At 40.4% G+C, this 24,356-nt stretch overlaps 1 protein-coding gene across 2 annotated transcripts in view; it reads left to right on the top strand.

Moving 5' to 3' along the window:
- Window positions 1-23,799, top strand: part of LOC126248522 (uncharacterized) — a 162,815-nt gene extending 139,016 nt beyond the window's left edge. For both annotated transcript variants that reach the window (XM_049949575.1, XM_049949576.1), the window contains 2 exons: window positions 8,702-8,890; window positions 23,379-23,799. In XM_049949575.1, the coding sequence (XP_049805532.1) occupies window positions 8,702-8,890; window positions 23,379-23,571 (382 nt within the window). In that variant the 3' untranslated portion in view covers window positions 23,572-23,799. The remainder of the gene's footprint in view (window positions 1-8,701; window positions 8,891-23,378) is intronic.
- The last annotated feature ends 557 nt before the right edge of the window (window positions 23,800-24,356 follow it).

The raw sequence follows: 24,356 nt of genomic DNA, 5'->3' as shown, positions 1-24,356 counted from the left end.
TATAGTCATTTTGCTTATTTTAATCCGTTGTTGTCACTCATGGGTATTAACCAGAAATATATATATATATATATATATATATATATATATATATATATATATATATATATACACTCATGGAAATTGAAATAAGAACACCGTGAATTCATTGTCCCAGGAAGGGGAAACTTTATTGACACATTCCTGGGGTCAGATACATCACATGATCACACTGACAGAACCACAGGCACATAGACACAGGCAACAGAGCATGCACAATGTCAGCACTAGTACAGTGTATATCCACCTTTCGCAGCAATGCAGGCTGCTATTCTCCCATGGAGACGATCGTAGAGATGCTGGATGTAGTCCTGTGGAACGGCTTGCCATGCCATTTCCACCTGGCGCCTCAGTTGGACCAGCGTTCGTGCTGGACGTGCAGACCGCGTGAGACGACGCTTCATCCAGTCCCAAACATGCTCAATGGGGGACAGATCCGGAGATCTTGCTGGCCAGGGTAGTTGACTTACACCTTCTAGAGCACGTTGGGTGGCACGGGATACATGCGGACGTGCATTGTCCTGTTGGAACAGCAAGTACCCTTGCCGGTCTAGGAATGGTAGAACGATGGGTTCGATGACGGTTTGGATGTACCGTGCACTATTCAGTGTCCCCTCGACGATCACCAGTGGTGTACGGCCAGTGTAGGAGATCGCTCCCCACACCATGATGCCGGGTGTTGGCCCTGTGTGCCTCGGTCGTATGCAGTCCTGATTGTGGCACTCACCTGCACGGCGCCAAACACGCATACGACCATCATTGGCACCAAGGCAGAAGCAACTCTCATCGCTGAAGACGACACGTCTCCATTCGTCCCTCCATTCACGCCTGTCGCGACACCACTGGAGGCGGGCTGCACGATGTTGGGGCGTGAGCGGAAGACGGCCTAACGGTGTGCGGGACCATAGCCCAGCTTCATGGAGACGGTTGCGAATGGTCCTCGCCGATACCCCAGGAGCAACAGTGTCCCTAATTTGCTGGGAAGTGGCGGTGCGGTCCCCTACGGCACTGCGTAGGATCCTACGGTCTTGGCGTGCATCCGTGCGTCGCTGCAGTCCGGTCCCAGGTCGACGGGCACGTGCACCTTCGGCCGACCACTGGCGACAACATCGATGTACTGTGGAGACCTCACGCCCCACGTGTTGAGCAATTCGGCGGTACGTCCACCCGGCCGCCCGCATGCCCACTATACGCCCTCGCTCAAAGTCCGTCAACTGCACATACGGTTCACGTCCACGCTGTCACGGCATGCTACCAGTGTTAAAGACTGCGATGGAGCTCCGTATGCCACGGCAAACTGGCTGACACTGACGGCGGCGGTGCACAAATGCTGCACAGCTAGTGCCATTCGATGGCCAACACCGCGGGTCCTGGTGTGTCCGCTGTGCCGTGCGTGTGATCATTGCTTGTACAGCCCTCTCGCAGTGTCCGGAGCAAGTATGGTGGGTCTGACACACCGGTGTCAATGTGTTCTTTTTTCCATTTCCAGGAGTGTATATATATATATATATATATATATATATATATATATATATATATATATATATATATATATATATATATCTGTGTGTGTGTGTGTGTGTTATATAATGTGTTTAATGTGTTTAAACCATGACGTTACATCTACATCTGAAGACACAAGGCAATAAATTAATGGGTGAATTAATTTGGAGATGATCCGAAAGGGATTAGGTACAGAGAGGAAAGTGGCAGGTGGTTTTATATATAAAAAATTGATGTACAGTTGTAGGCTAAGGACTGCAAGTGATCTTGATCATTAATATCAAAAGGACATGATACAATTATTCATACGAGACAGCACAAAACAAAGCGAGAAACTCACTGCTGAGGATACTAATGAAAAGAACTTTGAAACATGACAGTTATTTGCCATATAGATGACACATCAAGGGGTCAATGAGAACATAAATGGTGAGGCTGAAAACATTGTTGATTTTTCAGGCAACAATAAACACTCGCTCTCACATTCACACGCACATACACATACACACACACACAGCTACCGTGTCCTGGGGCAGTAGCTGAACTGGGATAAGGGGTCATGTTGGGTGTTGTAGGTGCGGTGAGCCAAGAGATGGGGAGGATGAGGGGAAAAGAGACAGGTAACTGGCAGGGATGGACAGTGATATGGCACTGGTGAGCTCACTCTGGTGCTGGCAGGTGAAGTTGCATGTAGCACATGATGACAGAGTGGGAGGGAGACTGTGGAGATTGATGGCAGTGGGAGGCATGGGGACAGGCATGGAAGTGGGTGTGGAACAGGGTCTAGTGGAGATTTGGAGCAGAAGGATTCTGGCACCAAAGAATATGTTTTAAGTACAATTCCCATTTATGTAAATCAGTGAAGTTATGGTTTAATCTGCCTACAAAATTCAAAACAGCAAAACACCATTGCAAAGTGGAAAATCCATACTGCATTTGTACAAGATAATGTTCTGAGTACATTTTAAAAAATCATCCAGGAAAACTAAGGTGATAACATTCACAAAATAAAAGTCCGTAAGTGTTACATACTGCGTACTTCACTGAAAGCAACAGCTTTATGGGCTGTGATGTACAGCCATTATTAGATTACTATATTTGGATACAGCATGATCAATAGAAATTTTAAATGTTTTAAATGCAATAAATATGAGGGAACAGAAGTAAAAGACAAAAAATGGTTCAAATGGCTCTGAGCACTATGGGACTTAACTTCAGAGGTCATCAGTCCCCTAGAACTTAGAACTACTTAAACGTAACTAACCTAAGGACATCACACACATCCATGCCCGAGGCAGCATTCGAACCTGCGACCGTAGCGGTCTCGCGGTTCCAGACTGTAGCGCCTAGAACCGCTCGGCCACCCCGGCCGGCTAGTAAAAGACAGATATGTAAAAAATGAAAATTAATAGTTGAGCATTGGTACACAAAGTCATTCCTCAAAGAGCTTACAATCTCACTCACTACCCTCCCCCCCACACACACACACATTTTAATTATTTCATTTCATTGTTTTTAAGTTATTGTTTTATATCTTAATTTATACACAGTGACACTGTGTTTATTGGTGTGTAAGTGATAATAATTTGTCATCAAGATATAACTGCACAAAAGAATTAAAGGGTCATTTGATTGAAACCACATCATTTTCCCCTGTTGCGACCCAGAAGTTTGAAATTTGACTAAAAGGTGCCTACAACCTTCCTGCATAATGGTACAAAAGTGTAGCACCCTGTAATGTCATACTTGGGCTCAGCAACACTTGAAACAGCAATGTGTCGACACATCCAGGGAAAAAGGCCAGTCCTCAGCAGTTCATGTGAGGTGTATTGTGGGTAAATGATGTCACATTTGGCACCAAATTTCACCACAATTCTGCCAAATGCCACTGCGGATATGTCACACCTTCCTCTAACCACATCTCACCCCTTTCTCTTGATGCCTTCATGATGGAGGTTAGAACTGTGGCACTCAGTGTTGAAATCGCACAGTTCTCTTATGGGTGACTGAGGAAAACATTTCAATTGACACAAAAAGACCTCAGGAGGTGTCATAATGGATGTCAGTGAAACCTCCATTTCGCATAGGACATTCTTGGACACACACTTCACTGTCAAAACTGATGGTTTTCAAGGCGATGTTCTTGACAACCTTTGACAGTGCTGTGACTCCTGGATATTCAGCCCTTCTCTAAGTACATAGTGAAGTTTCAACCCCATTTAATGTGATCCAAGCCCTTTGGAGTGTATTGTGACTGCAAGTTTTGTTCTGATGTACAGGGTGAAACCACTAGGGATTGTTCAAAACCATTTGACGAAATTTAAACATGATCTGGTTCAACAAAGGATGTTTATGATTTTACAGTCCTCCTGTGGCGTGATTATGGGGTGGGGGCAACACATTCTGTGTCACCTGCATACCTGTATTGAGCACTTTAAAAATGTATCTGTAAAGAGACAGCCTTTGACTGATTCCTGTGTGACTCGGCACAGGCATCCCCTTCGACACCATTCATTTGAGTGGCACTACACTGATGCTCCAGTGCCTCTTTGCAGGCATGCAGAATTTGAACGATGTTGAAGGGGTTGCGTGCATGCATGTGCATAGGTATCAGTCAAGGGTGATACTGAGGATCTCCATTATGATTCCACAGGAGGGCACAAAAAGCACAAACACTCTTGGTGCTTCAGATCATGTTTAGTTTTCATTGAATAGTTCTGAACAGTCCCTAGTGGTTTCACACTGTGCACCAGAGCAAAATTTGTGGTCATGCTACATTCAAAATGGATCATATCAAATTAATTTGGGTTACAACCCCACAATGTCCTTAAAGAAGGGTTGAATCACCTGAGGGGTGTCAGCACTGTCAAAGGTTGTCAAGAATGTCGTTCTGTTGTGCATTGCACTGCAGACTGTGATTTTAGACCACAAAATGTGTCTCGATGTGTCTCAATGAATACTCCCCAAGGGAAGTGGTAGTTTCATTGACACCCTTTATGCCATCTCCTTAGGCCTTTTTGTATCTCTTCTGAGTGAGAATGTGTCTGAAATATTTTCATCAGCCACACAAAAGAAAACTGCCTGATTTCAATGCTGGGGATTGTAATGCTGGGTGCCACAGTTCAGACGTCCATCACAGAGGCATCAAGAGAATTGGTGAGATGTGGTAAGGGGAGTCTATTGTGTGACACATACACGGTGGCATTAGGCAGAATTATGGTGAAATTTGGTGCCAATGTGACATCGCTTTTGCATCCTTACAGAGAAAGGTTGTAGGCACCATTGAATCAAATTTCAAACTTCTACATACCAAGGGGGGAAAATGCTGGAGTTGCAAAAAAGTGACCTTTCAATTCTTTTACGCAGTGTAGGTAGTACATATAGACACTCACAGGATATTGCAGGACAAAAGGCAGTATACTGTTTTTTAAGAATCAGTAGTATTTATCTCTAAGGCTGCAAATTTGTAACTATTAACAATCACTATCACAGTACAATCTACAATACATATTCAGAAAGTCCACAATCAGGTTTAATGCATTTCTGTACTTGCAGGGCAACGCATTAAGGAGCTTGGTGTACAATTAGCATGCCTTCCACATTTCTTTATGAGAGTAGCAATGTCCACAGTGTGACCGGGTTGTCTGAAAAATTTTTTTAACCATTGACAGGTGGTGCTGAAATCGAGAAAAAAGTAAAATTTAGTGTGAGTCCCATTGCCTCTCACATGTTGGGGTGCTTCATTAGTGTGAGTCCCCTTGCATCTCACAATTTGGGGTGCTTAATTAATGAAATTAGCCATGAAGAAATTGTTCAAAATTATCCCTATTTGCTTCAATGCATAAAGTCAATCATCTGCGAAAGTTGTCCACAGTTTTGAGCAGCACATCCTGTGGTATGGCTGCAAACGCTCTTTGAATGCATTGCTCCATATCGTTTCAGGCTGTGGGCTGTCTTTCATGAACAATATTTTTTAAATAACCCCACAAGAAAAAATCAAGAGATGTTACGTCTGGTGAACGTGGAGGCCACTGAATTGGTCTGCTGCGTCCTATCCACTGACCAGGGTATTGTAAATTTAAAACGTTCTGCACATTTTTAGCATAACGAGGAGCTGCTCCATCCTGTTTGAACGACATTCGTTGCCTAGTTTCTAAATCAACATCTTCCATTTGCTCCAACAAATCATCGTAGAGAAGTTGTAAGAAAGATTCCCCAGTAACATTTCGGTCAAAAAAATATGCTCCTATCAAGAAACCGTTTAAAATTTCACATCAGGCCATTAACAACCATTTGTGTTGATTGTCAACAGGTCTGTGCCAGTGTGGATTGACAGGGGACCAATAATGACAGTTATGACGATTTAATTCGCCATTGTTTTTGAGTGTGGCTACATCGGTGAACATAATGTATCTAAAAAAATCATTGTCACCTCTTATCATTTCCAAGGCCCATTGCCAGAAATGCATGCGTATTTGCATATCTTTCGGCGTTAATGCCTGTGTCAGTGTGATATGATACGCATGATATTTATGTGCCTTCAAAATCCTCAAAACAGTTGCTTTTGGTATTCCAGTTAGTCTCTGAATCACACAACTACTCATTTTGGGATCCAGTTGAACACAGGCGAGAACGGTAAGGGTACAAGCGTCATTTTCACTGTAGTCGCGATGACAAGGTGAACAGTGCATGTATCCATTTCGAGCTCGTTGAGTGCAATTTCGAATAATGTTTTAGCTTGCATGTCGTCTGTTTGGGAAACTATCCACATACAATTGCGCAGCTGCAGCGTAATTGTTATGGCATTCACCTAAACATAACATCAAATCAACAATCTCTGTATGAGGATAGTGAGCCATGTTTACGGTCCACAATCTGAAAGTGAAGCGACGTCTGATCACATTGCACTGACCTTTATACTGAGCCGTAGTTCACAGTTTGGCCACGGTAGTGCCACAGTTGGGTGAGTAATGCAATTGTGAAGAGTTCTGTAACGAGATTTTAATATCATTCCACCTTCCTCCATCAAAAACTGTGGCGGGTAGGACACATTTTGTTAAAAAAAAAAAAAAAAAAAAAAAGCTTAATTTGGTGTAATGAAAGAATTGGTGCACATATTGTATCGATTTGATGCGTCTTCCTCGGATCATTCTAAATAAATCAGAGTTCTTCCCCAGTTTTAATTTTTCTCGATTTCAGCGTCATCTGTCAATGGTTTAAAATATGTTTCAGACAAAACTTGATTACTTTTTTTATGGAGAATCCGAATCTGCAATAAAAAATATGGGTTTCCATTTAAAATTTAAAAGTTGCCCCCTGCCGCACCCAAGGGGGCGGGGTTTGGGGGTCACATGTAATATCACCCGCACCTCCCCCGCTCATCTCCACTTCCCCCTTTCTTTGACCTTAAACCTCATTTTTGTGTGTGTGTGTGTGGTTTAAGGTCAAAGAGAGGGGGAAGAAGAGATGGCTGGGGAGGTGCGGATGGACATAGGAAGGGAGGACATGGATAGAGAGGAGGGGAGGAGGTGGAGAAAGATAGGGAGGAGGAGAAAGAGATGGCCGGGGGGGGGGGGGAGATGCTGGATAGAGAATGGGGGAAGGAGGAGGAGGAGGAGGAGGAGGAGGAGATGGACAAAGAATGGGGGAGAAGGATATTAGTACATATTTAGCAATTGTGAAGAATTGGCGGATTCGCTAGTATTTTATAATGTGCAGTATACAGGGGTTGGACAAAATATGGAAACACCCAGAACATAGCACATTAACATGTCTAATATGGTTAGGAAACCCATTGACATTCAAAACAGCCTCCAATAATCTTGAAATGGATAAATGCAGGTCCTGTATGGCTTTCAAGGGAATCATAAACCATTCTTCCTGCCAAATAATGTCAAGTTCAGGTAATGATGATGGTGGATAGCAATCACAGATTCTTCTCTCCAAAGAAGACCACAAAGGTTCAAAATATTAAGATCTGGTGACTGGTGGCCAGGGGAGATGCAACAATTCATCCTTGTGCTCAAAAAACCAGTCTTGGACTATGTGAGCTGTGTAAACAGGGACTCTGTCATCTTGGAACATGGCATCACCATTGGAGAACAGACATTGTACCATTGGATGGACCTGATCAGCCAAAATGGTCACATAATCATTGACAGTAATGCGACTTTGCAGAGTAACCATGGGGCCCAGAAATATCATGACATGGCTACCCAAATCATCAAGAAATCTCCTCCTTGTTTCCCTCTTGGAACATAAATTCAGCCAGAAGTTAGAAACAGTGTGAAACAAGATTCATCTGACCAATTGACTTTTTCCCTTCCTCCATAATCCAAGTTTTACAGCTTCATCCCCACATTTCCATGTTATGGGCATTTGCATCACTGATGAGTGGGTTTGGAGTTCTCGCTCACCCTACAATACCCAACTTATGGTGCTCACTTCATATTTTTTTGGTGCTGGCAGGGTTTGTGAGTGCAACATTCAGTTCTGCAGTGACTTTTACAGATGTCTTCCTTTTATTTTTCATCATTAGCCTCTTCAATGACCTTCTGTCATGAACACTTAACACACACACTTCTGTTCACACTGTGATTTAGTGCATGATGTTTTTCCACATTCCCTGTATGCAGTAAAATTTTTCGATATAATGCCTCTTGAAACATCAAATGCTTTGATCACCATGCTTATGGAAGTACCTACCATGTGAACACCAACTATTTGGCCATGTTTGAATTCACTTATCTCCGACATAATGAACTCAAAGTTACATAAAAAACTGTTGTGACCATGACTTACACTTGCAACGTAGAAAACTGTTGTGACCATGACTTACACTTGCAACGTATTGAGGACATTGCCCAGGTGCCATTCCTGTTCAGATACAACGGCACAACCTGCAGGCTTGTTTACCATCTGCATTAGTATTTATGCATGCATTTCTCGTGGTGTTTCCACATTTTTGGCCAGCACCTGCACATTAATGTGAATATATATACTTTAATCTCCTTACAGTTGTGATAAACAGAGAATATGTATTTGTGAAATATGTATGGAAATGAAACAATTTTAGCTCAAGATATATGGATCACATCTACTTAACTCCCAAATTCTACAGCTGTTGTCATTGAATAACTTATTGCTTCCTTTTTTTTAGTTTGACAGCCAAAATGAACAGAAGTGGCTTTGGTAGTCAATTTAAGGAAGGGAAGAAAGAAAGTGCTGCGGGAACCTCATTCGAAAATAAAGCACTCGTATTTCTCGAATCATATGCAAGGAGTAGCTCTGAACAAGATCTCGTGTTCACGGCAGAGTTTACAAGTGAGGAAAGGAGTATTCTTCACAAGTAAGTTTTTTAATTTATTATACTTGAATCTTGTTTGTTCTCCAATTATATTTATAATGGCAGTAATTTATAGACATACAATTTCTGCTGTGAGTTTTGATCCTGCTGTTGGCAGAAAAAATGTTATCATAAGTGCTTGTGCCCCTGTTTCAGTGCATAGATATATATAAAATTAAAATTTCTGTAACCCTTGCAGTTTATATCACACTGATTATTTCAATAATTGAAGTTTGTGCATGAGCTCCATACTTAGATGATAGAATTAACTAAACCAGTCAAATACTCAATGCTGCTTAAACAGGATACAAGCCTGCAAAAATTTGCTTGCCTTCAGAGACCGAGCATGGTGGTGCTGTGGTCAGCCACTGGAGCCATATTCAGAAGTCTAGTGTTTCAAGTCGCTATCCAACCATCCAGATTTAGATTTTTACCTTATTTCCGTAAATTGCTTAAGATGAATCCCACGCTGGGTTGCGGGAGATTGAATGGCCTATTTCCTTCCTCAGTCAGAGCTTGTGTTCCACCAGCAATGACTTCATTACTGATGGGAGATAAAAAGCTAATCTTCCCTTGTTCCTGCCAGAGTGCGTAACTGAAAAGCTAATTTAGTGACAGTACTTTGTGAGTTGCATCTCTCTCCCTCCCCTTCTTTAGCTTTCACATAACTAAGTGAGACTCATCAGCAACAGGACAGGTTTCAGTAGGAGGTTCAAGTAGAAAAAGACTCTATTTCCCTTCCCTCCCTGTCTTCAACTACCTCATAAGAAAAGATGACTCATCACCAGTAGGACAGGTTTTGCGTATTGGAGGTTTGATAAAGTGACTAATTTAAGAGACAGTGAGTGATGATGAGAAAGCAACACAAGTTACTCAGCAAAATTTAAGCTTCAAGTTATCAGCTTTCCTCACTGCTGTACAAGTGAAGAGAAACTCTTTAAGTAGTTTGAAAACTCAGTGTTCATTTTGAGGGTAAAAGTGCAAATATGCAGACGTGGAAAAAGACGTGCTTGATTTTTTAGTTCAAAACAGGAAATGTGCATATGCCATTACAACTGAAATAATTGAAATTGAAGGTTGCAAAACAGCATGTGAGAGAAACATTTTGCCAATGGAATTTAGCGTTTTGTATGGATGGGTTGGACAACTTATGTTATGAAATAATCTGTGTATTCATTGCAGAACTACAATAGCACAAAAACTGCCTCAAGCTTACGAAAACAATTTGATGTTTTTTCAGCATTTATGTGACCCAACTATGGCACAAAAAAATTTTATTTACGTTCTCAAATAGGGAATGCAAGCCAAATGTCAGTCTACTTTGATATGCCAAACGGCACTACAATAAATAATGTAGGGAAATGTGGCATACAAATGTGTACATGTGGTGCTGAAAAACAGCGGTGGCCAGTGATGTTCAGCATTATGGCTGATGGATAAAATTGCCACCGTATGTGGTTTTTAATCAGAAAACAGTCCCAAAGGGAGAAAGTTTCCCTGCTGGTTTTATTGTAAGAGCTTGTGATGGCAGGTGGATGACAGATGAGCTGGTCCTAGACTGGATTTCAGTAGTGTGGAAAAAGTAGCCAAGAGCTCTTCTTCACTCAAAATCAATGCTTTTGTTGAATAGTTTTCCCAGGTACACTGGTGGTTGAGTGAAACAAAAACTGAAAAAAGAAAACTGGCAGCCTGACAAGTGTGTTGCAGCTTTCGAATATGTGTATCAATCATCCACTGAAAATTAGCATAAGACAATTCTATATCAATTACATCTTGAACAAAGCAATGCCAGGAAGCTGGCTACTTTGTGGTCAATATCAGAAGAACTTGACATAAACACACACACACACACACACACACACACACACACACACACACACAGGTATAAAGAAGTTCACACAATGTTGCTTTTCTTTTTTCAAGAACAGCTAATGTAAATGCAAACAAGGTGTAAGTTTTTCTGCCGGTACGTACGGTTTTGCTGCACAGTATTGTGAGACATGCAAGGAATATTGATAAACCTGAGCAGTCAGAACGATATGTACAGATTAAATAAAGCAACCCTCAGGTAGAAGATTGCTTTGAACTTCACAATGCTTAACTATTGTGCAGTGCCTTATTGTCATTATGCCTTTCCCTTTTCCAGCTTGTGGACTGATTGACATAACTAGTTATCGTGGGACCTACCGTTTGAACAAGGAAATGAATCAAAGGCAATTTATATTTAAGCATATACATTTACACTCCTCCAGGGGGTGTAGTCAGGATTGCCTGTGATGTGGGCTTGTAGTTAATATACGGAACTCAAGTTTATAAATAGAAACTGCATCAGTTTATTTGCTCGTAAGGGTTGCAATTGGTACAAGAGAAGATAACTCCAGTAGCTCCAGATCCATCTTGAAGGGGAAGGGAAATTGCCACAGTAAAGAAAGTAAGCCATTTAGTATCTACTCTAGATGACAGCTTGGAACAGATGCCATGGCTTCTAGAGCCCTTAGTCTCATAAGTCAACTGATCCTGTGATGTGATTTGATTGACAGAGAGACTTTGCTGACGATGATTTGACCTGTTCTGGCATGAACTAATCGATTTTTGTTGTATCAGTGGAAAAGTGATAAACAGAAAGGCAGCCTCTTTGTGAAGCTTAAATGATAAATGTTACTTGTGATCGGAGCCTGGGAGCATCATGTACATCTATTCCCCTCTCCCTGAATTCAACAATCGCAATCAGGCTTAAATCTAGGGATACCAATATATTAATTTCAATTAACAGTTCAGTATTTTAGTTTCATTTAACAATTTTAATTTTATTTAACAATTCACTATTTTAATTTAATTTAACAATTCAAATCTTGGAATGTGAGTATAATTGTTACGTGACAGTATGGTGACTACAGTTGTTGGCACAGAACTATGATGGTGGCGGTGTTAGAAAGGCAACCAAAGCTGGCTTCAGAGACAGTTTTAAGGAGTACAAACAACTGAAACACTTGCACAACAAGGATGAGAAGATAACGTGAAAATAAGCAACATAAGTTTACAGGTCATTTTTCAAGATTTAAGAAAGAGGCAAATGATTGATTTCTAGCATTATTGGAGGAGATAATGGACTTGATGTGATTTGTAATAGAATGTGGGCTGTGTGACGTTGAAAGGCCTCCTCATCAGACTGCAGTCAGTTTTTAAGATGACATGGACACACGGTGTCCAGTGTCCTTATGGTGACTAGGTAATCACCAGGAAGGCACCATTCAGTTGCCAACCTGATGATAAGGCAGATCAAAATTACAGAACAGAATTTTGAAACAGAACATTTTGTTTTATGTGTAGAATTTTGAAACAGAACATTTTGTTTTATGTGTAGTCAGGGAGCAGCACTGTAAATAAAATTTTAAGTTAGTTAGCCCCACTGATTAAGTACTTGAAGTACCACTGTAATTACTTAACTGATAAAAGAAAAGTTGCCAAATTGAAAATATGTTAATGTGGAGAAGGTACCAAGTCAACTGCTTGATTGAATCTTTTTGAGTATCAACCAGAATGATGTATGAAATTAAACAGATTTAACTAAAAAAAGTATAAAATAACAACTGCAGAATATTACACTTCTCATTGCATTAATTCATCTTATAAACAAATAATGAATCATTAACAGTAAACACCTGAAGGGTGATTCCCTTAACCTAAATTTATGTGTCACAACAGTAAGGTAATTAAGTTCAGTCACAATGAATAGAAATATTGTAAAAATAGCTCATGACAATAAAATATCAAATGAACAGATAAGCACAATAATAAAAGTTTGAAACAGTCACAAAAGTAAGCAATTCATAAGACAAATACAAAATAATACTTTTAATTAAAGAAGAGTGATATTGAGGAATTGCTGTTTAGGGCAATAGAAAAATAAAAGTTGTCATTAACTTTTGCTCTTTATGTCGGTACAATCCACTGGAACCTGGCCAGACACATGATCAGCCTGAGTGGCTGTAAGCATGAGTCACTTGGAACAGTGTTGAATTCAGTGGTGGTTGAACAATAGGTGGTTCAGTCCTGTGGAGAGTGGGATCTTTTTCCTACAAATTCCTTCAAAACACAGCAGTTACCTTCTCCACATTAGTGGCTTGTGATGTGCGTCCTTGTTGCAAAAGTTTTCAAATTTTGTAAACTTTGAACATAACTTTGCCACACCAGATAATGGTGAATACCATGCAGTGACAATGCCTCTAAACAGCAAAATAATGCAAATATATGATGAAATCACTCTGTAGTAGAGGCACATAATAAAATATAGAGGAATAAGCAAAAGAGGGTAACTAGGCTGAAAAGGGCACACTTTAATTTTTGGGATAATGGGGAGTGTGCTACAAACCAATACAAAAGAGTGATGCGTTTATAGTACAGGGGCCTGCTAGTTTTGTGGAACCACATTACGACCATAGAGAACCACATTAGAACACAGAGTGGTGCGCAGAGGAGAAAAGACTGCGTGACTAATGTTGTTTGACAAAGGGTAGATGTCAACAATGGACAGATTTTTGGCCCATAGCAAGCAATCCAGTGGGGAAGAAGTTCTGTCCAGGCAGTGATAATACCAAATTAACATGCTAGAAAACCCTGTAAGGCACAGAGGTAACTTCACAACAATATATATGCTACACTTACACAAAGTTTCTACTTAATCACGACCAGTGAGGCAAAAACTCACAACAGAATCATCATATGGCTAAGCAAAAGAGTGACATAGAAAATACTGACATTATTTCCAACTCGAGACTTAAGATTCAGTCTTAATCCTTGGACCATAAATTATATGCAGGAATAGAAGTAAATTACAGTAACATCTGTGTAACAGTTTACTGAACATTTGCTTCTGTTCTGAACAGTTCCTTCAGAGTTTTGCTGATTCCACTGTGGAAGATACTACATCACTATCTTTATACTACGGCCGGCCAGTGTGGCCGAGTGGCTCTAGGCGCTTCAGTCTGGAACCGCGCGGCCGCCACGGTCGCAAGTTCGAATCCTGCCTCGGTCATGGATGTGTGTGATGTCCTTAGGTTAGGTTTAAGTAGTTCTAATTTCTAGGGGACTGATGACCTCAGATGTTAAGTCCCATAGTGCTTAGAGCCATTTGAACCATTTTTCTTTATACTACATTAAGTGATCAAAATTAATTACAATGTTCTGGTCTGAGAGCTGTAATTCGACATTGACAAGTGATGTGAAATGCAATGTCCAGAACGGTCCATCCCAGGGGAACTTAAATTTCTTAGTTCTGCACGGTTTCTTTGCGGTTTGTTGTAACATTATGTAATTTCCTACTTAGTATAGTGCCATCCTACCATTCATATGATTACGGAGCTGTTGTCTCTGTGTCACAGCTGCATTATTCTGATGAACTCTCTACCAAATTAGTTTAAATCTTTTGCACAGGTTTTTCACTTCCATGGAATTTATCCCAGAAAGTGACTTCTCGGTCTTGTAAGGGTAATGCAGTTTGTGACTATAAACAACCTCATAGAGACTCAGTCCTATTGTCTCATATAGCCCTACATTGCGTGACAAAATTGCATGGTAATAGATGATCCCAATCTCAATGTGAGCTGAGCACATAATACAAAAACATTTTGACCTATCACCACTGTTTAATCAACATGTTCAGCCCTACCATTACTCTAAGGGTGAAATGACATAGTTCTCCATATTTTTAATTTAGGTACTTGATATATCTGTACCATAATGTTGGACATAAAGTGTGCCTCTTGATCTTTTATAAGGGCCTTTGTCTAGATAACATGTATAAGTGATTAACATGGCAAGATCACAGGTTAATATAAGTGTGAGATAAGCCATTGCAAGTGTGAAATCTATTACTTTAATAACCAGTGTAACTGCCAAACTGTACAACAGCAGTATGTGGGCAAGCGTATGCTGTTGGGAAATACCCCCTGAAATGTTGGTCATGAATGACAGCATGATGGGTCGAATCACCAGATTGACATGCAATTTTGCAGTCAGGGTGCATGGGATAACCACGAGAGTGTTCCTGCTGTCGTATGGAATCGCACCCCAGACCTTAACTCCAGTTTTAGGTCCAGTGTGTCTAGCATGCAGACAGGCTGGTTGTAGGCCCTCAACTGGCCTCTTCCTAACCAACACATGGCTATCACTGGCACTGAGGCAGAACAAGCTTTCATCAGAAAACACAACAGACCTCCACCCTGCCCTCTAATGGCTAATGCTTGACACCACTGAAGTCGCAAATGGCAGTGTTTTGAGGTCAGTTTAATGCATGCTAGAAGTCGTCTGGCTTGGAGCTGTCTTCGAAGTAATCAATTTGTAAGAGATTTTTGTGTCACGGTGGTGTCAACTGCTGCTCAGATTGCTGCTGTAGATGCAGTATTGTGCACCAGAGCCATATGCTGAACACTACGGTCTTCCCTCTTGGTAGTGTGATGTGACCATCTGGATCCCGGTCTTCTTGTGACTATACATTTTGTGACCACCGCTGCCAGCACTCGTGTTCAGTGGCTACATTCCTGCGCAGTCTTTCTGCAACATCGCAAAAGGAACATCCGGCATCTTGTAGCGCTATTAGACAACCTCATTCAGACTCAGTGCAATGTTGATAATGGCATCTTTGTAGCCTTAAAGACATTCTCGATTAACATCAACTCACCACGTCCGGTCTCAAAGGTAACTAATGCTCAAGACCATTATGGTATGTACTTAAAGCAGACCTGAGTTGAATTATCATAGTGGCACTATTGGCGCCACTCTAATGCGATTGATGTGAAATTTAAATATACATAATCTTTTAGATGTAGAAACACGCCTACCATCTTCCATTTACATCGCACGACTCCTTGGTGTTGTGATTATTTTTTCTGTCACTGTAGTAGTAATAAATGAGTGATGAATGCTTTTGCAATTGTCTCTGCAGTCAGTATCATAACAAGATAGTGAAAGAAATGGTCAGTGTTCGATCAAACATATCTATTATTTTAGACTGTTATGGGGAAACAGTCCCACAATATCGAGTGCTACAATTTTAAAAGGTCCTGCTGCTACAGCCGAAGTTTGAAGAGGTTTATTTGGTCTACACCCTTGTGCTCTCTTAGCCAGAGAGAAACAATTTTAAATATAATCATCTAAATCTTTCATTTGTTGCAGCCATCAGTAATGGCCTGCCATGCATGCTTGTGTAGTGCTTTTTCCATTGTGGCATCCCTATGTGCTATCATGGCATAGTTGCAGTATGTGCTTGCGGATAGCCTTTGCAAATACTGTCCATTCTCAAGAGGTGTTATCTTATCTAAAACATCATCTCTCGTAACAAAATTGAGCAAGATACCCAATTTTTTACACTCGGCACCATATTCTTGTGATAAGTATGTCATCTACTTGCAGAGTCTTAACTTTCCTACTCATGGCATCTGCATACTGGTTTAACTTGTCCAGCATATGTTTGACTGTGTAGTCATATTCACTGCATCTAACAAGTCTGCTACTTGCATTTTTTGAATTCAAAAGGCATTCTAAAGTCGTATGATCAGTAGTTACTGTGAACTGATAACCACATAGGTAACACTGAAAGTAATGGGTGCCGAAAACAAGTGGCAGAAGTTCCTTTCCTGTGGTAATGTAGGTTTGCACAGCTTGATACAGCAGATGTGATGCATAATGGATCGGTTTTTCTTTACCGTCTTGTATTTGACTCAAAACGTAGCTGACAGCGATGCTGCTAGCATCAGCTGACAAGATAAAAGATATCACATTATCCGGGTGAACCAAGTTAGGTGAATTTGTAAGAATTTCTTTCAGTTTGAACATAGCGCTCTTGCTGTTCACTGTCCAGGCAAAAAAAATTCCCTTCTTTAGTAATTTTGTAAACCCTTTCATGATGTATGCATAGTTCTCCACTAAATCAAGATAGTTATTTGTTAACCCAAGAAATGATTCCAATCCTCTAATTTCCACTGCGTCCATTAATCGCGGGTCTGGCCTTACACCATCTGCTAAAATTATGTGGCCTAAATAGTGTACTCCTGATGACATGAAACTGAACTTTTCTAATTTCGTTTTTAGATTAGCATCACTAACACTAGTTAGTATGTTTCTTAGTCATACTGCACGCTCTCTCATGGTGCTTGGAAAGACAGTTATGTTATCCAGGTATACTAGGCATATGGCTAACTGTAAACCTCATAAAAGTAAATCAGCAAAACACTAAATGTAGCAGGGGCATACCCGAGGCCAAAAGGAATCCATAGTTATTCGTAATGCCCGGAGGACACAGAAAAAGCTTTATTTTCCCGATATTCCATTGTCATAGGAATTTGATAGTAGCCAGAGCACATATAAAAGACAGTGAAGAATTTGCATTTGCCAGGGTGACCCAATGTGTCATCAATCCTTGGAAGGAGGTAAGTATGCAGTTTTGCAATCATGTTGACTGCTCTCATGTCTAAACAAATTAGGTAAGGCTTTTCTCCATTATTGGTTTTCTTGGGGATTACCGTGACCAGTGACCCTTAGGTACTGAAAGAAGGTTGAATTACTCTAGTTTCCAGTAAATCTGCCTTATTTGTCTGCACTATGTGCTTCAAGCAACAGGGTAAGCGATGTGGTTTCTTGGCTATAAACTTAGCATCACATGTAGGAATCTCATGGTATGTTAAAGAGGGTGCTGGAAGTTGTTTCTTTTCTTCAACAAACTCGTAAAATTGGCTAGAACAGGGTACAGTACATCCTGATCTACCTGACACAGGTGTTCCAAGTTTCTTTTCAGTTTCTGCTTGTATAGATGAGTAACTGAGATGGAATTTATGTGAACCATTCTTTCAGGCTGTTCATTTTCTTGGTATGCTGTTCATCTCATCAGTATTTACTTCATGCACTTTGGCAACTATGGTATCCCAGGGAATTTTCGCATTTATGCTTCAAAATTTCTATGCTCATGAGCAAAAATGTACCTTTTTCAGTCACACTCATCCAAAATAAACTGCACTTCACATGTGTCTGTTTACTGTCTAAAACTTCATTTCTTGTTAGTGGATCCAATAAGAAAATATCTCTGCTTAAAGAATCTTTCATCAAATCTATCCAAATGATTTTTCCGGTACTGTGCAATGGTAGGTGGGTTAGTGTGTTGTTGGAATGTGGCTGTTCTTTCTGGACTCCCTTGCATTCATATAACAGGGACCCAGCCAGAATCGTGGACTACCCCCCCCCCCCCTCCCCCGAATGGTATCATGGTATCAAAATTCTAACACACATTGAATATGAACTGGTACTTCCTTTCGTCTTATTTCCAGTTCCACATTTTGTGAGCCTGTTGAGTGAATTACCTTTTTTCTCATTCAACTCGGTGTACAATGCTGTAGTTTTAGTTCTCGGCCGTTTGTAGATTTAATGAACAAAACACTTATTTGTGCACCTGAATCAGTGATAAAGGTAGACTGTCTGTCTTCGATTTTACCTTACAAAATTGTGTTTGCGACCTGAATGAGTCCAACCTGCCTTACTGGCTTCACTTTGCGGAAGGGGAGCAAGGGACAGTACAGAATTGCTCCCATTTACATTTTCCATATTTGCATTCCTTCGAGCACCTCACCAACATATTTTGTTTGCCAAGTGATGCTGTAGAGATGGACAATTTCTCCTTTGTGTCCGCTCTTTCTACAATAGCCACAACGCCAGTGCCAAACACTCAGTAACCTTGTGACCTGAGCATTTACAACAAATGCAGAACACTTCAACAGTGAATGCATATCTAGTGGGATTAACCCTAGTGAAAGATTGCCTTCTTGCATAGAAACATAAGTTGTATGGCCTCCCTTAATGTATTTGGCAAAGCACAATTGTGTATGGCACTTACCTCTGGGTCAGTCCCATGGACAAATACATCTTCACAACGTACTTTCCTGAGAAGTTCCTCATTCCCCTAGTACACAAGTACACCACAACACAACTCTGATTTCTCCAGCAAAGCGCTCTAAATCCTGTCTGAAATTTTGGCATAGGATGTAAATTTTTTCCTTTCAGCAGTTAACACTATGTTTATTTCTATATCTATCAACTAGCCCTTTTGAAAGGAAATCAAATGCCTTGATAGTTTGTTAGCCCTTCCCCGGAATTTACAAAAGCATGAGCCTCTCCTTGCAACTTCACGTAGGTGACCCCTGCCAACATTTCATGACCCCTTGCAGAGTGTTTCCGTACATCATTAAATTTTGTATGAAAATGTAGACATTTATGCCTGGTTTACCTGCAAAGGTGAAAAACAGCAAACCCATAGCAACACCAGTTACTGGCTGGAACAGAACTGCCTGTGGGAACCCCAAAAATGTACAAGCGAGGCTGGCTGTGGGTACAGTGCTGCTTTGCAGCTTCCATTTACTAATGCCTCATTAAAGGTGCATTTGCAGACCTTCATTCTCCACCCGGAACTGCATTTCTGGATCCATCTACAGGTGGCCCTGTGACCTGGTTTGGGCATCCCTTTAAACTACAAACATCAAACAAAGTCTTCAGCAGCAGCTTTTGGCAACATCACTGGCGGTATCAGCTTTGGTGCCATCTTCTTTCTAAAAGCAAAGCTCATGACTTACATTTGTTTATCAACAAATGGTAGTAACATGGCAGCAGCATCTGACATCGGGATGGTGCAGGGTCATCGTACCCATGACATGACCTCGTGCGAAAGTGTCAGAGGAGGTGAGAGAAGTGGGACGACCCTGCACAGCTGTAGCAGTGGTGGCGGCTCTGGCTACACTGCGGCAGGCAGTCCTGACTGATTGCGCTAAGTGATCCTGATTATGCTAAGTGATCAGTTGTGTCACAGCACAGAGCCAGACTCCCCCGCATAATGATTTCACACATCTGCTCATGTGTTAGTAATTTGTATGCATCATCTCAAAGCCGAAAACAAGATGAATCCGGCATCCCGATTCTGATGACAGTTTTTGCACTCTACATGGTGGTGTAGTCAGGATTGTAAAGTGGCATGGGCTTATAATTAATATACAGTATTCAAATTTAGAAAAAGAAACTATATTGGATTATCTAGTCATGGGGATTATATGCTAATGATTGTCAGGGGGTGAGAGAAGGTAACTCCAATAGCTCCAGACCCATCTTGAAGGACAAGGGAGATTGCCAAGATAAAGAAACTAAGCAATTTAGCGGTGGCTCGGAACAGAAGAGAGAGAAGTTTTTCGGCCACCACTTCGAGAGTCCTCAGTTGCACAAGTCACATGATCCTGTAATGTGATTCGATTGGCATGGCAATTTTGCTGCCAACAATATGGCCTATTCCAGTGTGAAGCAGTTGATTGTTGTAGTCTCTGCAAAAAAGCAATGGATGAAAAGGCGGTCTGTTTGTAAAATTTAAATAAATAAATAAATATTACTGACATTTGGGGCCTTGGAGCACCTTATACATACAAAACATTGCAGGAGCTGGATGTCGGATCATCTAACAGGAAAAGAGATCCGATGTTAACAACTTTCAATTTCGAACAAATTTATCCACTGAGCCACATACCACACGCAGTATCCATCCAAAAATGTATTAGAACTCACTTTAAACAATTAGGGGTTTCAGTAAAAACTTAGGTATATATTACACAGCAAAGCAAACTGGTTGTCTGGCTATGGTGGCAGAACCCTCATACTTACACAGCATACCTTCCAGTACTCATGCAAGTGGGATGCTGTCACATGCTACACGTCTTTACACAGCACTGAATGAGATGCCCATTTAGAACAAGAACAATAACAGGACATAAGGTATGTCTTACCTTTGCTGCTCATGGCACTTCACTGCCATTGGCCTTGAAACTAACTTCTCTGGTGGTGTCACTGTTTTCCATAGGGGTGTCTGTTGATTTGTCATATGCTGTCTCAGTCGTGGATGATAATGATATTTGTTAGAATCTTTGCTGGCCAATTTTATTACATTTCTAGTTTGCTCGTCTGTCAAAGTATCTGTCCTTCAATAGTAATCACACACTTTTTTTGCTGGGATCCATGGCGTTTCAGATCTTCGAATGTCAGTACAGTAAAAGCCAATGCCACAACAGCCAAAGCAAACTGACACTGTGGTTAGTGTTTCAGGCTGCTAATGCTGAGGTCTTTAGTTTGATTCCTGGTAACCACTTCAAATTGAAAGGTCTGGAAAGAGGCCCACTTGGCCTTGTGAGAGCAACTGAAAATCCACTTGAGTATAAATGCAGAAATATTGATGCACATGCACCAAAGTAGTGTTACATCAAAAGGTTTACAACAGGCAAGATGACAGACAACAATGATTTATTAGCACCAAAAGCATTATTAGCTTTTGGGGGGGGGGGGGGGGAGGGGGGGTTTATGAGCGCAAGATTCTCAGCGTATTACGACTATGGATTCCACACTTGTTGGGTGTGATTTAGGTCTAGATAGTATGGCGGCAATAGGTAGGGAACTATTTTGTTGCAAAATTTTGTCAGTGGAATAAAGAGAGGAAGATTGATGCTCCTTAATTAATGCCAGAAGTTTGGCATTTTCCGCCTCCGTGTATTTTTAACCTTTTTCTGGTCATTTATCCTTGATAGGCCAAAGTTTTCCTCTTACTGTCATAGAGGAAAAGTGACCATGAAGCAAAACTGTACTTATACATCAATCAAACATTACCTGGTACTTTTGTTTGCCAACACTTGGTGGACTCTGCCTCATTGCAACATTTGTTCACAGTGTAGTGTGTATCAATAATATAGAAAACACTGGCCACTCTAATTCTGTTGCTTCATTTTTTTAATAAAAAATGTATTCTTTCGTCAACGCATATTAATTCGTTCATTCAGGCACCTTTTAAAATCAAATTCCATAGATGTAACACTTTTCTCTCTCTCACTTTCTTTGCTAGCCTGTAAGTCCTTTTCTGTGTACTTTTCATTATGTCAGAGAAATTGCTGTCTAATAATACATTTACTATATGCATTTTACTTGTTCTGTTCTGAGAAGATATTTGATTTCTGCTCCGGTCGGTATGAGGTCCCTCCTTCTGTAATTTGCACACCATTGGCTTATTTAATAGTTGCTTACTAACATCTTCTATCATGTATCACACCTTTTTCATTCTCATTGTCATTAAAATTAATGGCATTAACAGAAAGTTATCATGGCTTCCCGCAAATGTATTTTCGTGATTGCTTTTTGTGATCACTTTCCACACTTGCACTGTGAAGTAACTATGTAAACTGCTTTGAATTGGAACTTGACTGTGCCTAGTCATGTGACCAACTTAGTTCTCACTACAGCCTAGTCACCAGTTCACCTTGCTGACTAATACATATTATCAGAGTAAATTTGCTTTAACAGTGCACCTCAGATTGAAACAATAGACAAACAGCGTGATAAAAACAGCTTACAATCCATTTAAATCTGCATGTACATAACATATTGTGCAAGCCTCTGTGCAGTGCATGGCAAGGGGTATTTTGTTCCATTAGTGGACACAATGCAAGTTTCTGGTCGAAGGTGAAATGAGTCAAATTCTTGGCAGTGAATAAATTGTGATTAAAAAATAATTATTCATATTACTAGGATGATTTCTATATGGACTTTGCATCCAAGGATTTTGAGTACGGAAGTTTTGTGGCACACTGAAGATAGGAAATTGGAAATCTGGAAAACTTTAAAGTATCCCTTACTGTCAACTACTTTTTCTGCTCGAAAAGCTTGTGTGGTGTCTGGAGTTAATAAAGCCTCATCAGTGCTTAGGGAAATACTGTTTCCTATTAAATAATCTTTTTTATTTAAGATATAATATATGTTTACTGCATCAGTTTACATATGCTAACGGCATTGACTTCTAACCTGAAGTCTTTTTTCTATTAGTTTTGAAATTTGAAATAATTTTCACTGCACAATTCAAAGAGTGTATAACAATTTAATTTTGTAGATAAAAAAATTTACTCACCAAGCAGCTGCAGAACACTCTCTTAAAAGAAGGTAGTAATTAGGCAAGCTTTCAGAGACAGTGGTGCCTTCTTCAGGCAGAAGGGTTGAAGGGGAAGGAAGAGGAATGTAGAAAAAGGACTGGAGAGGTCTAGGAAAAGAGGTAGATTTCGGGAAAGTCACACAGAACCCTGGGTCAGGGGAGACTTTCCGCACGGGATGAGAAGGAAAGTGTATTAGGATGTTTTCTCTGTTTCAACTAGTTTAATTGTAATTAGAAGTAATGCATGAGCTCATGTGGCTCAGTTGGTAGAGTATTGCTGTGAATGGCAAATATCGTACTCTATAACACCCTTGTAACTTTGCCATGTGTGGAAAATAGAGCATATGTTGTACATAATAGTTTAATTATAGTTGCTAGTCTTCTTACAGTGCCACATGTGCCTCTGTTAATTCCTGAGACATTTAGGCAGTCATAGATAGTATGGTTGTCTCAAGTTCTTACATGTATGTGATGTGATAATGAAGTGATGTGTCCTTTCTTTTTTAGCCTTGCTGCCAAATTTGACCTGAAGTCAAAGAGCTATGGCAAGCAGGAGCAACGGCATTTAGTGATTTCGAGAAAAGTGGAACCTTTCCGCATTGTGAAAGCCCTTCTAACACCAGGCTACACCAGTGAAAAATATGAACTTGTGAGGCCAAAAGGTCGAAAAAAGCCCACAGTATCGGATGAAAACACTTAAATATTTAAACACTAAAATTATTAAGTTACACATTTTCTTGAACATTTGAAGAAACTTTTATAACTTAAGCCTTCAGGCATGTAGTTACACTATTTAAGAATCCTCATGCTAGCAGTGTCTGGTACCAAAATCAGTATTTTGTATGTTTTATTAGACAATAGGCAGAACTCTGTAGTAACAATGTAATGTAAAACTTAAAACTTGAATAAAGTAAACATGCACAAAATTTTTAGATCTGTTTTGTGTAAAAATTGAACAAAACCAAAATTAATTGTGCTATCACGTTAACTTTAATCTGGCCAGTAGAAAGCATGGTAAGTATAGTTTAAAGTAGGTGTAAATAATCAGTCAAAAGTTATTGAAGTGTATTAAGTATATTTATAGTATTTATGTATGGAATTTCATTTTTAGCATCACATACATATTCTCCTTTTTGTGAACTTCTTTTTTTAATAACTGAAGTTGCTTCTTTTGAAACTATATTCTGCTTTTATAAGTGCTACTAATAGCATCGTGTGTGTGTGTGTGTGTGTGTGTGTGTGTGTGTGTGTGTGTGTGTGTGTGTGTGTGAGAGAGAGAGAGAGAGAGAGAGAGAAAAGTGGGCTGGGGTGTGAATGGGAATTTGGTTTGAGGAATGAAGGGCAGTCCATGCAGTTGTGCAAAGCTACTGTGCCAGAGTGGTGTAGTGGTTAGTGCATCTGCCTAGTGAGCAGGAGACCCTGATTCAAACCCTGACCTTGGTATAAATTTCCATTCGTCACTTTAGTCTGCATATATACATCACA

Source organism: Schistocerca nitens, chromosome 3 (genome assembly GCF_023898315.1).
Source record: "Schistocerca nitens isolate TAMUIC-IGC-003100 chromosome 3, iqSchNite1.1, whole genome shotgun sequence".
NCBI lineage: Eukaryota > Metazoa > Arthropoda > Insecta > Orthoptera > Acrididae > Schistocerca > Schistocerca nitens.
This window is presented reverse-complemented; position numbering and strand designations above follow the sequence as displayed.